Source organism: Leptomonas pyrrhocoris (genome assembly GCF_001293395.1).
Source record: "Leptomonas pyrrhocoris isolate H10 chromosome Unknown, whole genome shotgun sequence".
Lineage (NCBI taxonomy): Eukaryota > Euglenozoa > Kinetoplastea > Trypanosomatida > Trypanosomatidae > Leptomonas > Leptomonas pyrrhocoris.
In genome coordinates this window covers 288,286-301,713 of record NW_015438365.1, presented here as the reverse complement: position 1 = coordinate 301,713, position 13,428 = coordinate 288,286, and the positions used below count along the sequence as shown (strand labels likewise).

The window sequence follows — 13,428 nt, the reverse complement described above, 5'->3', positions numbered from 1 at the left end:
GGAGGGTGGTTCACCCAAAGGCCCCCAGATGCCCACACCACATTGTACCACACGTGTCGAGTACAAAGCACTTTTTTCGTTTACATGGGTGGCACTCTATTAATAGACTCCTAAAAAAAAAAGAAGAAATAGAACACATAAAATACATCTGCTCCGTGCGGAGAGGAAGTGTACAATACTTACATACGGTTTCAAGTGGGTGGGGGGAATAGAAGAAGGAAAACAAAACTGCCTCTCATTGCCACGTTATTTCTATGGCAGCTCCATCAAAACTACAACAGCACGAGCACCGAAATAGACCCAAAATTCGAGTACATCAACAGTGGTCATCCTTGGTGCTCCATCCAAACGAAGAACAGGAAGGCAAATAAAGCAGACCTCCATTACGATAACAACCGCCGAAGAAGGAAAAAAAAAAGAAGAGATCAGCGCCACTACGTGCTCAACGCGCACACCAGTGCAACACCGCGGCGAATCCAGTGCTTCGGGTCAACGCCGGGTGAGGTCAAAATCTCCGCCGTCAGCACGTAGTTTGTCGAATGCCCTGTCGTGCTCAGCGTGCCCGCACGTCGGACGGTCTTGTACAGCGGACACGCGTAGATGCCTTCGGTGGGGGCCTCGCGGTTGATGACCGGCTTCAGCCACAGCATCGGTGCTTGCTCGTACAGCACCTTCGGCTTTGACTCGGCAAGGGTCAGCGTGTCGAAGTCGATGCGTGCACCCTCGATGAACATGCCGTGGATGTAGCACCCAACTTCCGGCGCGGCGATTACCGTGGCCGGGTCCGTGTTCATCCACTCAAAGTCGTAGCTGATCGTGTCAATGGAAATGTGCATCGTGCGTGCGTAGTTTTGCAGAATGCCGGTCAAGAAGGCTTGCGGGAAGAAGAAGCCGGATATCCAGTACGTGCGGGGGTGTCCGTTGTCGTACCACTCCTGTATCATCGCCAGCCGTCGCACCAGATCGTCCACCCACGCACCGAGAGACTTGAGACTCGGGTACGCGCGGTCAGCCCACATCGTGGGCACCTGGTTGTTGTACAGCGAGCGGTAGACGTCCTCCAGCTCCTTGCTCATCACTACCTCGCCGTTGATGGCCATGGGCAGCTGCTCGAGCGTTTGGTGCAGCAGTGCCACCAGCTGGTTAAAGCGGATCGCCTCCTGCACGAGCACCGTGTTCATCGAGTCCTCGTACATCGTCGGGTACTTGCGTCGGAAGAGACTCAAGTCAAACGGCTTGCCCACCTTGCCCTGAATGGCCACCGTCAGCGCCTTGACAACGTCGTCCGGCGTCGTGACGGCAGCAGCGGCGGTCGAGGAAGACGAGGTCGAGGCAGTCTGATCGCTGTGCAGCAGCACCACTGCCTGCAACGTCTCAAACGTCTCCGTGCGGGCGCACGTGATGTCGGCGTTCTCGTGCAGGCCGAAGGTCTCTGGGTTCGTGTTGAGCGGCCAGGACGCGACGTAGTCGAGGTAGCCCTGCTTGTTCGTGGCGGGAATGGACCGGTACTCCTTCAAGTGCGGGGAGAACTGGTAGTCGTCGTGCATGATGTCCGGCGTCACGAAGCGCTCCAGCAGCGTGTTGAGGGTGCGGCGATCCCAGTCGTCTGTCACACGCCCGCCGTAGTGGATGTTGCCGCTCAGCTCGCGAATGACAGTGTACGGCACCTCCGCGTACTTGTCAAGGAACATCTTGATCTGCATCTCGCAGCACGCCAGGTCGCCGCTGGTGAACTCGTAGGCGATGTTCCACCCGAGCGGGCCAAACTTGCGCCGCTCCTGCACCAGTGCGTGGAAGAAGCACATGGAGAAGAAGAGCTTCTTCATTTCGGCGGGTTTGTGGCAGGCTTCGAGGAAGTCTGGCGAGTAGGCAGCAATGGAGCGCGACACGTTCGCCTGAATACCCTTCGGCGGCTCGTTCGTCATCTTCACACCGTTCTGCAGCACCGCCACGGGAAAGTGCGCGTTGGGCATCGACGTAAGCCACAGACGGAAGCTGGGGTGCGTGGCCGGGGCGATGCCCTCCACAATGCGCTCCAACGTCGGCATCCACGACGTCGCCAGGTGGCAGTTCTGCAGTAGTACCCACGACCCGTTCTCCATCGCGTCCGACATCATCCGCTCCGCGCGTGGGCCCTGGCCTTGGCCGAGAGAAATGTCGTACAGCTTCTTGCTCATGTTCTGCGCATCCGCGAAGCGCTTCCAGTCATCGTAGGGGTCCGCGCCTTGCGAGAGAATGAAGATGAGCGGCACGGACGGGCTCGAGTCCCTGAAGGAGGTGACCAAGTCGAACGGCGGCGGGCGAATAAAGCGGGCGCCCATTTCCTCCGTCACGAAGTCCTGCACCCGTTCCATCAACTTGTCCGGGCGGACGCAGCGGAGGAACATCATGTGCTGCATGGGGGTCAGCTTCGCCGCCCAGTCGCCCGCCATCGGCTGCCGATGTGCGGCGGACGACATGAAGAGCTCTCGGTAGTGGACCAGGTTCGCACGCAGGTGTGCCTGAAGTCCTTTGAAGGTGCTGAAATCGTGGTCAAGGTAGCACAAGTCATTCCACGTCGACGGCGTGATCCAGCTCGAGTCTGGGTTGTTGGCAGCGTCGGCTACTAGCGCCGGTCCTTGCAGCAGAAAGCGCAGCTCCACCGAGTCCACCTCGCCCCGCTGCTCTTTTAAACGCACGCACAGGAAGAAGGAGAACATGAGCTTGTGCTTCTCAAAGAGGGAGCGACTGACGTTCTGGTAGAAGCTGTAGGTAAAGTAGTCCTTCAGGTTTTCAAGGCGCTGCACGAGGTTGTCGGAGCGGCTTGCCTGGTCAATGCTCGCGATGAAGAGCTGCACGAACCACTGAAGCGAGTACTGGTACATCGGGTCCACGTTCGACAGGGTGGAGCAGCAGAAGTACAGGCACGAGGAGTGATGCGCGATGGGGCGGTACTCCTCACGGCTCGCCGTCAGCTCCACCTCGGCCGCCTCGGCCTCCGCCACACGCGCCGTAATTTCAAGCGTCTTCTCCTTCGACTCATTCAAGTACTGGATGAGCTCCACATCGTCGAGCACGTCGCCTTTCACCTCCTTCAATTTGCGCAAGATGCTCTCCTGCGTCTGGACAAGGTCGGCCTTCATCGCGGCGTTCTTCTGAATGAGGTCGCTGCGCCGCATCTCTAGCTCCTTCCGCTCCTGCCCGACAACCACGCCGAGCAGCTGATCCTCCAGCCCTTGCGGAGTGATGAAGAAGTTCAGCAGCGTCACGCGCACCATCACCTCGGGAATGTAGTGGGGGTTGGGCAGCTTCGTCGTCATGAAGAACTTGAACCGCGGGTTCCACGGGATGGGCGTGTCGGAGATGCGGATCATCTCCGTGCCGCCCTCCATAAAGGTCTGGCGATCCAGCAGCGGGTTGAGACTGGCATCGAGCTCCTCGCCGACGTTCTCCAGCAGCACCGGTCGCCCAGCGCGGATGCAGAACTCAATGCGCTTGATCAGGTCCTTCTGGTTCGACTTCACCACCTCCAGCGAGTCCTTGTACGTCTTGCGAATCCAGCGGTTGCCCTGCGTCTGTGGGTCGATGAGAAGGGGCCACCGGCGTGCGTGCTGCGCAAAGAGGGCGTTCTCAATCGAAAGCGTGTCCATCGGCAGGCCGTTCATCACCCACTCCCGCGTCGCCACGGCGTCCTGCAGGGTGTGGAATATGGAAAACTGTGGACTGTGCACGATGGAGCGCGCGTTCAGCTCCTTGCCCCACGTCTCGAGCAGGTCCTGACGATAGTTCGCCGTAAAGGGGCCGCAGTAGGCGATCTGCCCTGCTGCCACCAGCAGGTCCCCTACTAGGAACTGGGCGGACTCGTCCAGGCGCTCCGCGGACTGTATCCAGCTGCGCTTTTCGCCAGCGAGGCCGTCAATGAGCATGGCCGCCCGTTCCAGTCGCAGCGCGGTTCGCTTCACCTTCTGGTCCAGCTCCTCTAGCTCCTTCTCCGCCTCCTCTTTGCGGTGCTGCATATCGGCCAGCCGCTTCTCCACCTCCGCCAGCTGCTGCTCTGCCTCCCGTAGCTTCACCTGCGCCTCCTGATTTGCCTGCTGCGCCACCGCCAGCCGCTCCCGCAGTGGGGCAACCTTCTTGTTCACCTCGTGAAAGCGCACCATGGCATGCGTCCACTGGCACATCGCCGCACAGGCCTGACTGGCGCCGGCGATCTTCTTCGGCGTGAAGTCCTCGGACGAGACGAGGGGCATGATGGCCTGGATGAGTCGCTCGGGAATGTTCTCCTTGTCGTACTGGATGAGTCGCTGCAGCAGCGCGTTGGGGTTGTTCAGCAGCTGCTCCTTCGCCGTGGCCCAGTAGTCCGGCTTCTTCTCCTCCATTGGGTTGGCGGCGCGCATCTGTGGTTTGATCTGGAACATGATGCAGATGCCCTGTACCGTCATTACGACGCCCGCGGTGGGAGACTTGTAGCCGGCCACCTCCGTAATCTGCGATGACTTGAGATTCTTCAAGCTTTCCAAGGCGCGGTCCAGCTCCGGCAGCGCCTCCGCCAGCTGACCTTCCGCCTCGCCCTCGATCGCGGCACACTCCGCCTGCATGGTGGCCACCGCCTCCTGCTCCTTCTGCGCCTCCCTCTTCGTCTTCTCCGCCTCCTCGGTCTGCACCTCCATCTCCACCACCAGCTTCTTAATCGACTCGTTCGTTTGGAGCAGCACGGGCTGACTCTCCGCGAGGGTCTGCTGCAGCCCGGCCACGGCATCCTCCGTCTCGCGCAACTTCTCCAGACCGTTCACAAATCGGTCCTTCGTCGTTTGGTTGCGCTCCGTCTGCGTCTCCATCAGCGTGCGGAAGGTGTAGAGAAACTCGAGGAAGGAGGTCGGCGTCACGTAGTTGTGTCGCTGCGTCTCGGTGAGAAAGCGCGCAGAAATGGCCTCCACGCTCACGTGCACCCGCACGCACACCTCCGTGCAGGCGTCCACGACCGTCGGCTGGTGCTCCAGCAGCGGCATCGCGGCGAAGTAGTTGTGCGCCACACTGCGCAGGGCCTGCTGCGGCCACGCAGAGAACCAGTCCACCGTGCAGCAGTTCACCAGAGCAGGGAACATGCGCAGGCGGCTGCGAAAGACCTCACCGAGCGGCGACATGCACAGTGCGATGTGCAGCTGCGCGCGGCAGCTGCGCACGAACCGGGCAAAGATGGTGACCTTGTCGAGTGCCAAACCCTCCGCAATGCACAAAGGCCGCATGGAGTTCAGCAAGTCCTCCAATTCAGGCCCGACAAACAGGTTTGGTACCTCGCCGGAGTTCAAAAGGTTGTTGACATCCTCCAGCATGCCCTCATGCACGATTTGCGTGTCTGTGAAGAGGAAGAGCATGTGCTTGTCGTGGAAGGCGACATTCTGCAGCACCTTCTTCAGGTCTTCGCGCCACGCGTTCATCGTGTACCCCTTCGAAATCTCTACCTGGAAGAGGTCGTACTCATTCAGATGCGCCGCCAGCCGCGACAGGGACTGCCGACCCGACCCGCCCACACCGAGAAGCAACGCGTGCCCGTTGGGCTTCCGAATCACACGCGCGATGCGGCAAACGTGCTGCACGGCATCGGAGAACATAACCAAGTCCAGCTGCCGTCCGCCCACACACAGTTGATTGTAGTCTGTCAGCTGCTGCTCCAAGTTCTTCACCACGGCACCAAAGTCCGTCGCCTCCTGGTAGACTCGCTGCTCCGCTTTGCTACCCATGAAGTCGACGAATAAAAGCTCGGACATGCCGCCTGCTTCCGGCGAGAGCGCCGCCGCGCCTGCTGCTGCGGCTGTATCCTTTTTGCGGGACGACTGTAGCACTTCATCCGCCGTCAGCTTCACGTGTTTCTGCAGCTGCTTGGCGAGCAGCTCCTGAAACCACCTGCGATCCGCGTCACTAGTCAGGCGATCCTGAAAGGTGCGCATCTCCTCATGCAGCCACAGCCGCACCAGCGCCGGCACCGACTTCACGGTGTTTGGCGTGGCATTCGTGAGTCCGTCCATCACCTTGGCCAGGTCGCGCATGTTGAAGAGGTAGTGCGGCCGCGCCGGGGTCGGCTTCAGCTCCTCCAGTACCACGTTGAACACCTCAATCGACGCGGTAATGACGGACGATAGCTTCGCCCGCACGTCCTCGGAGAAGAGGGAGAAATAACTGTCGAGCATGGACACAAAGATGCGCCGCATGCTGTCATCCTCGATATCGGGAAAGGCGATCTGATGGAAGTGGCGCAGAAAGCGCTGCGTGATGAAGTGGCGCCCACCGCCCGGCGGACCCATCGTGCCGGCCATCACGACGTCGACAATCGAGAAGAACTCACGCGTGCGAGTGTCGTACCAGCCGTGGTAGTCCATGAACTGCCGCAGCAGCTCCACCGGTGGCTGTGCGCCGTACTGCTCCTTCAGCGGCATATTCATGTCGTCCACGAGAATAATGAACTTCTTGTTGAGCGGGGCACCCCACACCTGCGGCGAGCCGCGCTTGCGCACCTCAAACTTTGAAAAGATCAGGTCCTGCGTCTGGTTCGCGCTCGTGCGGGCCGAGAAGGTGAAAAAGATCGGCGTGCACTCCTTCGGCATGTCTTGCATCAGCAGCTGCCGCATCAGGACCGTTTTGCCCGTTCCCGTAGGACCGCAGCACAGCGTGTGGTAGGAATGCTCGAGAAGGAGCCGGTTCACATACTTGTAACGCGCCACGTCCGCCGTCGGGACGATGATGTCGGAGAAGTTCCGCTGCGTCACCTGCGTGGTGAAGGGCGGCAACCGCTCCGTCCACGCAACCCAGCGTCGCTCCTCGACGACGAACTGGTAGTCCTGCAGGTTGCCGATGACTGGCAGGTCGATGTTGATGTTGCGCAGACGCAGCTCGTCGCGGAGGAACTTGTCAAAGCGCAGCCGGCTCGCGCGATCGCCGGTGGCGCCAAACGACCAAACAATCGAAAAGACAAGAAGATGCAGATAGATCTCGCGCAGATAGTCGAGCTTGTCCTGCGGCACCTCGTACGCTCGCGTCGGCGTGTACGGTCCCATGAAACAGTCGAAGAGGTTAAAGCACGAGACCACGAGGCAAGGCCAGCTTGACGGGCTGTACTCATTCACCTCCGTCTGCACAAACTGAATGAGCGAGGGGAAGAGCTGCTCGCACAGCTCCTGCAGGTGCTCCTTGTAGGGGTCCATCGAAGAGGGCAGTCGGTACTGCTGCCAGCTGCGGACGTAGTTGCGCACGCCAATGCAGGTGTCAGGCTCTAGGTAAATCATACCCGCGCGCGAGACCGTCGCAGGCGAGGCGACCGCGAGGTCCTCCACCTCAAACCAGCAGTTCATGTAGGGCGTCATGGCGATGATCTCACCCGAAATCAGACACAGTTTCTTGTTGTCGTCCAGTACGGTGTTCATCGACTCGATCCAGAGGGCGTCGACGGGGCCGTCGAAAATGATCCACTGCCGCGCATCCGTCGTGTCGCGCGCGGCGAAGCGGAAGATCTCGCCAATGATGCCGTCGCGCCACTCCGCCGTTGCCTCGTCGAAGCCGCCGTACAGCTGCGCCATCGTGATACTTTTCGGGTTGAGGCAGTGCGTCTTCACCTCGGCAAAGCGCAGGTTCTTGTGCGCCTTGCGCAGCTCCGTCATCGCTGCCTGAAGCACGCGCGTGGCGCAGGTCTTGCCGCCCATTGTCGGGCCCACCGCCATCTGACCGTGCCGCAGCACGCTCATCTCATACAGCTGCACGCACTTCTTCACGAACATCTCCGTCGGCTGCAGGTGCATCTTTGCGGCCTGCTCCTCCAGGGCGGCCGCGAAGCCCGCGTAGTCCACCGGCGTCAGCTGGACGCCGGGGAACAGGTCGGAGATGATGCCGTCGAACAGCAGCAGATCCTCCTCCAGAAATTTCGGCGCGTTGGAGTCGCGCAGCGCACGGAGCAGCAGCACATCCTCGGCCTCCTCGGGGTGCTCGCGCTTCATCAGACCAGCGGCGGAAATAACCGTGTTCACGGCACGCATACCGAAGTCGTAGTGGTCCTGCGACGACAGCTGCTCGGAGCTGAGGCGGAACGTGGCGACCATTTTCTGCGCCAACTTGCGCGAGTCGGAGTATCCGAACGAGAAGAGACGAATCTCGGCAATCATCGCGTAGTCCGGCACCATGCACGCGACAGGGCGGAAGAGCACCTTCAAGTTGTCCGGCAGCTCCGTACGACCGGCGTAGCCGGGGTTCATGGTGATGAAGACGGCGTACGACGGGTCCACCACAATTTCGGTGCCCTCGAAGGGGATGCGGTACTGCTTCGTCCTCGCCGCTTCCTGCAGAGACGACACCTGTTGCGCCACGACGGACAATACCTCGACGTCGATGCGATTGAACTCGTCGAAACACGCCCACGCGCCAGCCTGTGCAAGTCCTTTGAAGAACTTACCCATCGATGCGTACGTCATGCCCTCCTGACAGTTGAAGACGACACACTGCTTCGCGACGGCCTTCGCCAGATCCTTCACCGTTTCTGTCTTTCCGGTACCCGCTGGACCAGCGGGCGCGCCGCCGAGGAACATGTGCATGGCGCCCGTCAGCGTTAGGTAAATGCGATCTGTCAGCGGGGTGATGACGAGACGCGTCGTGTTGCCAAGGTACTCGCCGCCGTAGCGGAGTTGCGCCTCCACCTGCCGCAAAAAGCAGTCATTGTTCTCCCAGTAGCTGCGCAGCTGCGAGACCCACTCAAAGGCGTACACGCTGTCCACGCCGGCCTTGGCGAGCTGCTCGACAATGTCGCGGGCATGCACCTCGATGGTGATCAGCCCGCTCAGGTTCATGCGCTGCAAGTTGTTCAGCGGCTGCCGCACCGTCTCCACCAGCAGCATCAGATTCTCCTGCGCGGTCTCCACGTAGGGGGTGAGGGAGCCGTGCTTGTGCAACGAGTCTTCGCACTCTTGTGTCCACATGATCTGGTTTACTGCGATCGCGACCTGCCCCGGTGACTGCAGCACAAAGTCCTGCCGCTTCATCGACACGAAATTCTTCAGCCCCGCCTCGAGCTGCGCACGAATGGACACCTTCATCATCGTCTCAATCTCTGTCAGCCAGTTCTCGACGTACTTGCGCGGCAGCACCGACTGCACAAACGGGATGTACTCCTCCATATGCGAGTACATGCCGAACATCTCATTGTCAGGACTGCGCATGTCGATGCGGGCGATGTTCTCAAAGAGCTTGCGGAACTGCGGCTGGATCTTCTGCGGGTCGCGAGCCTCCGACAGAATGGTCAGCAGCTCATCATCGGAGAGGAAGTAGAAGCGAGCAAAGGAGGCGCGCTTGTTCTCGAGGTACTGGTTCAGCCCTCGCTCGACGATCTCCAGTGTGTTGTTGTTCTCCCGCAGCAACGCGAGGCAGCGCTCCGTCCGCGTGCAGAAGTCTAGCGTCAGGTCGATGCGGTGCGCCTCATTTGTCAGGAACTGCCAGTTCTTGTGAACCTGCTGGAAGCGCTTGTACTCGGACGGAAGCTGGCGGGAGATATCCTCGGACTGGAAGATGGGCTCGAGGTAGAGCCACGACTTCTGGCACTGCAGCCATGCATCGAGGACGTCCTGCACCAGTTTCAGCGAACCCTCCCACGCCGCAATTGTCTCCTCAAAGAGCTTTTTGAAGGGAGAGAAGGACAGGCTCTGCGTGAGCAGCGTCTGGTCATCCAGCTTCTCCTGCGTGGCATCGACGACGTCCTTCTTGATGATGTAGCAGCCGGTTGTCTTGTACGCCATCGCGCCCATTCGCATGTCCGCCCACTCCGCCCGCATCTTCTCCAGCGAAGTTTCAATGTGGTACTCGCGCGCAGCCACCTCTGAAATGCGCATGAGCACCCCGTTGTGCTCTGGCAAGTTCAGCCGCTCCACGTCGCTGAGCGTCTCCACCGTGACGCCCGGCTCAACATCAAACCCGACCTCCTTCGACAGCTGACTCCAATGACGATCCTTCATGCCCTCCATGCGCAGGCACTTGATGGTCGGCACCAACGGGCGGAACTGCTGTACGCTGTCCCGCGTCTGCTCCGCCACCTGCGCCAGCTCCGGCGTGAGTTGGGGGCTGCGCACGCACATGTTCATGATGCGCAGCGTCTCTGCAACCGTCTGCTCCACCTCCTCTGCGTTGATGTCGGTGAAGCTCATCTGGTGCCACGCCTTCGTCGCCGTCGCCCACTTCTCGGAGGTGATCCACAGGTTCACGTACGGCTCGAAGTCTTTCGCGAGCTGGTGCACCGCGGAGTAGTCGGTTTTCTCGATGTTAAAGAGCGTCTCATGGGTGTTGAAGGTGTTGGCCTGACTGCGCAGCTGCGCGATCTTCTCCTGCACGCTGGCGACGTCCTCTGCAATTTCAGTCATGTGATTGTAGTTGCGGTGTTGGCTGTACTGATCGACGATCTTCTGCATGCGATCCACCTCCCTCTCAAACAGTTCCTGTGACCGGTTCATCGACGCGAGCAGGCAGCGCTTCGTCTCTTCGAGCTCCTCGACACGCTCGTTGATCGAGTCATCCAGCTCACCAGGCCAGCCGATCGCCTTCCACTTTTTGTTGAACTCCTCTTCCGAGAGGGGACGCTGGAAGGTGTTGAGCAGGCTGTGAATCTCCTTCGCCTCCTCGATGGCCGCCTCCAGGTCCACGGTGCGCTCCGGGAGGGTCTTGATGAAGTCCTTGGTGGCCACCACCTCCTCGGGGGTCTCCGTGGCTTTGCGCAGCACCGCGTGCAGGTCCCTGTACTGATCGCACACCTCGACCTCCTTCTGAAACGCGCGGGCCGCCATGACATCCAGCACCCGCGACGACGCCTGCGCGCACTTCTTCGATAGAAAGCGGCGCAGCTCCGCACACTCCACCTGCAGCATGCCCAAATCCATGGACAGGGGAATAGAGTCCAGCACTTGCTGCTGCAGGTGGAGAAGCCGCCGCACCTCCGCCTCCACGCCGCGCGTGCTGGGAAACTGCTCGTCAAAGCTGCGCATGTACGCCTCGATGTCCAGCTGGATCACCGGAGCAAGAGGGGAGAAGGTGTCCTTGTAGGCCGCCATGGAGGCTTCCACGCGCTCCAGTACCGCATCCAGTCGCCGTGTCCACGACTCCATCAGTGGGCAGCTGCCCGTTGGAACGTCCAAAAAGGCGGTGGTTGTTTCGTACAGGAAGTTAAACAGGGCCCGCTCCACCGTGCGCAGGCTGCTGTGCTGGGTGAGGCACCGTGTGAGGAGACTGCGCAGGGTGATGCGCATCTTGTCCACCGTGTAGCTGTACTCTAAGCGGGTCGTGAAGGTCACCGCCTTCACGGCGGTGGAGGCGGGCTTGGCCGACGACTGTGGTGACGGCGGAGCAGACGACGTGTCCGCTGCCGCGGTGGGTTGCGCCGGGGACTCCTCTGCGGAGTGCACGCACTGCAGCACCACCGACAGCAGCGGTGGCAGGGGATACGGCGGGGCCTCGAGGAATTTCGCCGTGATGCGGTCATCGGCGCCGAAGCGGTCGCATGAGGCGGGGTGCGCCCCCCGCGTGACTGCGACGTCCGCCATCCCACGCACGACCACCGCCTTGTCGCTGGCGTGCTCGACGAAGCGGACAAACGCCTCCAGCGAGCTGATTAAGTAGTGCTGCAGTGCGTCTTGCATGTGGAACTGCAGCTGCCGCAAGTAGCGCTCCGTTGTGCAGCCCGTGTACTGGGTCGCGTCGTAATGCAGCAGGTGGACCGGCGCGGAGGCCGGCAGCGGCGTCAGCGTCCGCTTCACCAGCGCGGTCGTCTGCGCCAACCAGGTGTCTCGGGCATACAGAAAGGACTCGCGCACCGCTGCTGTCTCCACCTCCTCGAGGTCCATCAAACCGATGGGGCGCTTCATCTCCGTCGCGGAGTAGAGCACAAAGGCGCAGCGGGCGAGCAGGGCGTCGTCCGCAGTGGCAACAGCACGCGTCAGGTCCGTGAGCACCGGCGATGCATGCCAAAAGCACTGCGCGCGGAAGGCCTGCACCGTGGCGGCGAAACGTGCGACACGGCCCGGCTGGACTCCGTAAACCGGGACAGGCCGCGCTTCCTCGTCGACGAAGAGGGGGGAGGCGGAGGAGGCCGTGTAGGACGGCGCCACGATGGGCCCCATGAGCTGGGCGAGTCCACCGGAGTGCGTCGTGTGGCGGAAAAGGTCGGCGTTCATGACACGGCTGTACCCCGCTCGCACCTCCTCCAACGCACCGGCCACGTTCAGGTTCGACTCGCCCTCCACCAGCGCCGGTGTGCTGAGCGCGGCAACCCGCACGCGGTTCCCCACGAGTGGGTCGAGGGAGGCGTACTCGTCCACGGGGATGGAGTCCACGTACAGCTCCAGGCGCAACGCCGCCTCGGCCGTCGCCCTGCGGTAGTGGGCGGCGGCGAAGCGGTCCGCAAAGTTCACCACGTCCTCCGCCTCAAAGCACACAAACACGCGCGGCAGCACCTGGGCGGCAGGCTTGCCTACGCTTCCAGCGACGCTGCCACCCTCTGCAGTGTCGGAGCGCCTGTGCTGCGTCGCCGGCATCGCGGATGCGCCTTCCACACACGGGAGGACGTGGTACATCTCCGTTGCCACGTCCACCTCAGTCACGTGCCCACGCGCCCATTCGCCCTTGCCCTGGTGCTGATATTGAGCGGCCTTCCAGAAGAGGCACGGCAGCCCTGTCGGCGCGGCGGCTTCGATGCGAGCGGCCCAGTCCACGGCTGTCAGCTCCTCGTACCGGTGGTCGTCATCCATCGCCTCAAGCGGCAGCCAGGAGGCGTACTCGCCAGCAGCTGAGGTAGTGCTGAGCAGAACATCACCGCTGGCGTAGTCTTCCGTAAACCTCCCGTCGATCTTAGCGGGCAGCTGCACTCCACGTGCGAGAAGCAGTTCTGGCAGCGTCGCCGCGGCGTCCATGCGCGCCCGCTTGCGCTGGATCAGCTCCGTCCGTGACACCTCGCCCCGCACGTGCTGCACCGGCGCCATCACCTTTGGCTCTCGCTCCTTCGGCACAGGCGAGGCTTCGAGCGCTTTGGCCGCCTTCTTTATCGTCGTCTCTGCCGAGAGCGAGGACGGTGTCGCTGATTTGGTGGAAGACGGTGTTGGTGCGGCAGCAGCCGCAGGGTAGCGGCGTCCGTGTAAACTGTTAGTTGGGTGCGCGGCACCTCGTGGAGGGGAGGAGGCTGGCAGCGTCGGATGCGGTGGGTCGTACGCCGGATGTTGAGGCCGCTTTTTCTCGGTCGCCTGAGCACGGCGCAGAGCGATCAGCTCCTCATAGGATATGGACATCGTGAAAAAAAAAAAACTGAGGCCAGCCAGGAAGATGGAAAGCACTACTCTAAATTACAGTCCTTTTTTACGCTCTCTTCTTTGTCAAGGAAATAAATAAAGAAGAAGAACACACTATTTTACAAGCAAAGTAGGGTTCTTTCAGTATATA

General features: G+C 61.1%; 1 protein-coding gene across 1 annotated transcript; it reads right to left on the bottom strand.

Annotated features, from left to right (window-relative positions):
* Nucleotides 1-434: 434 nt before the first annotated feature.
* Nucleotides 435-13,277, bottom strand: ABB37_05013 (putative dynein heavy chain; the record flags this gene model as incomplete). Its single annotated transcript, XM_015802892.1, has 1 exon — nt 435-13,277. One exon carries the CDS (start codon nt 13,275-13,277, stop codon nt 435-437), a length of 12,843 nt encoding a protein of 4,280 aa, XP_015658408.1.
* Between the last annotated feature and the right edge of the window lie 151 nt (nt 13,278-13,428).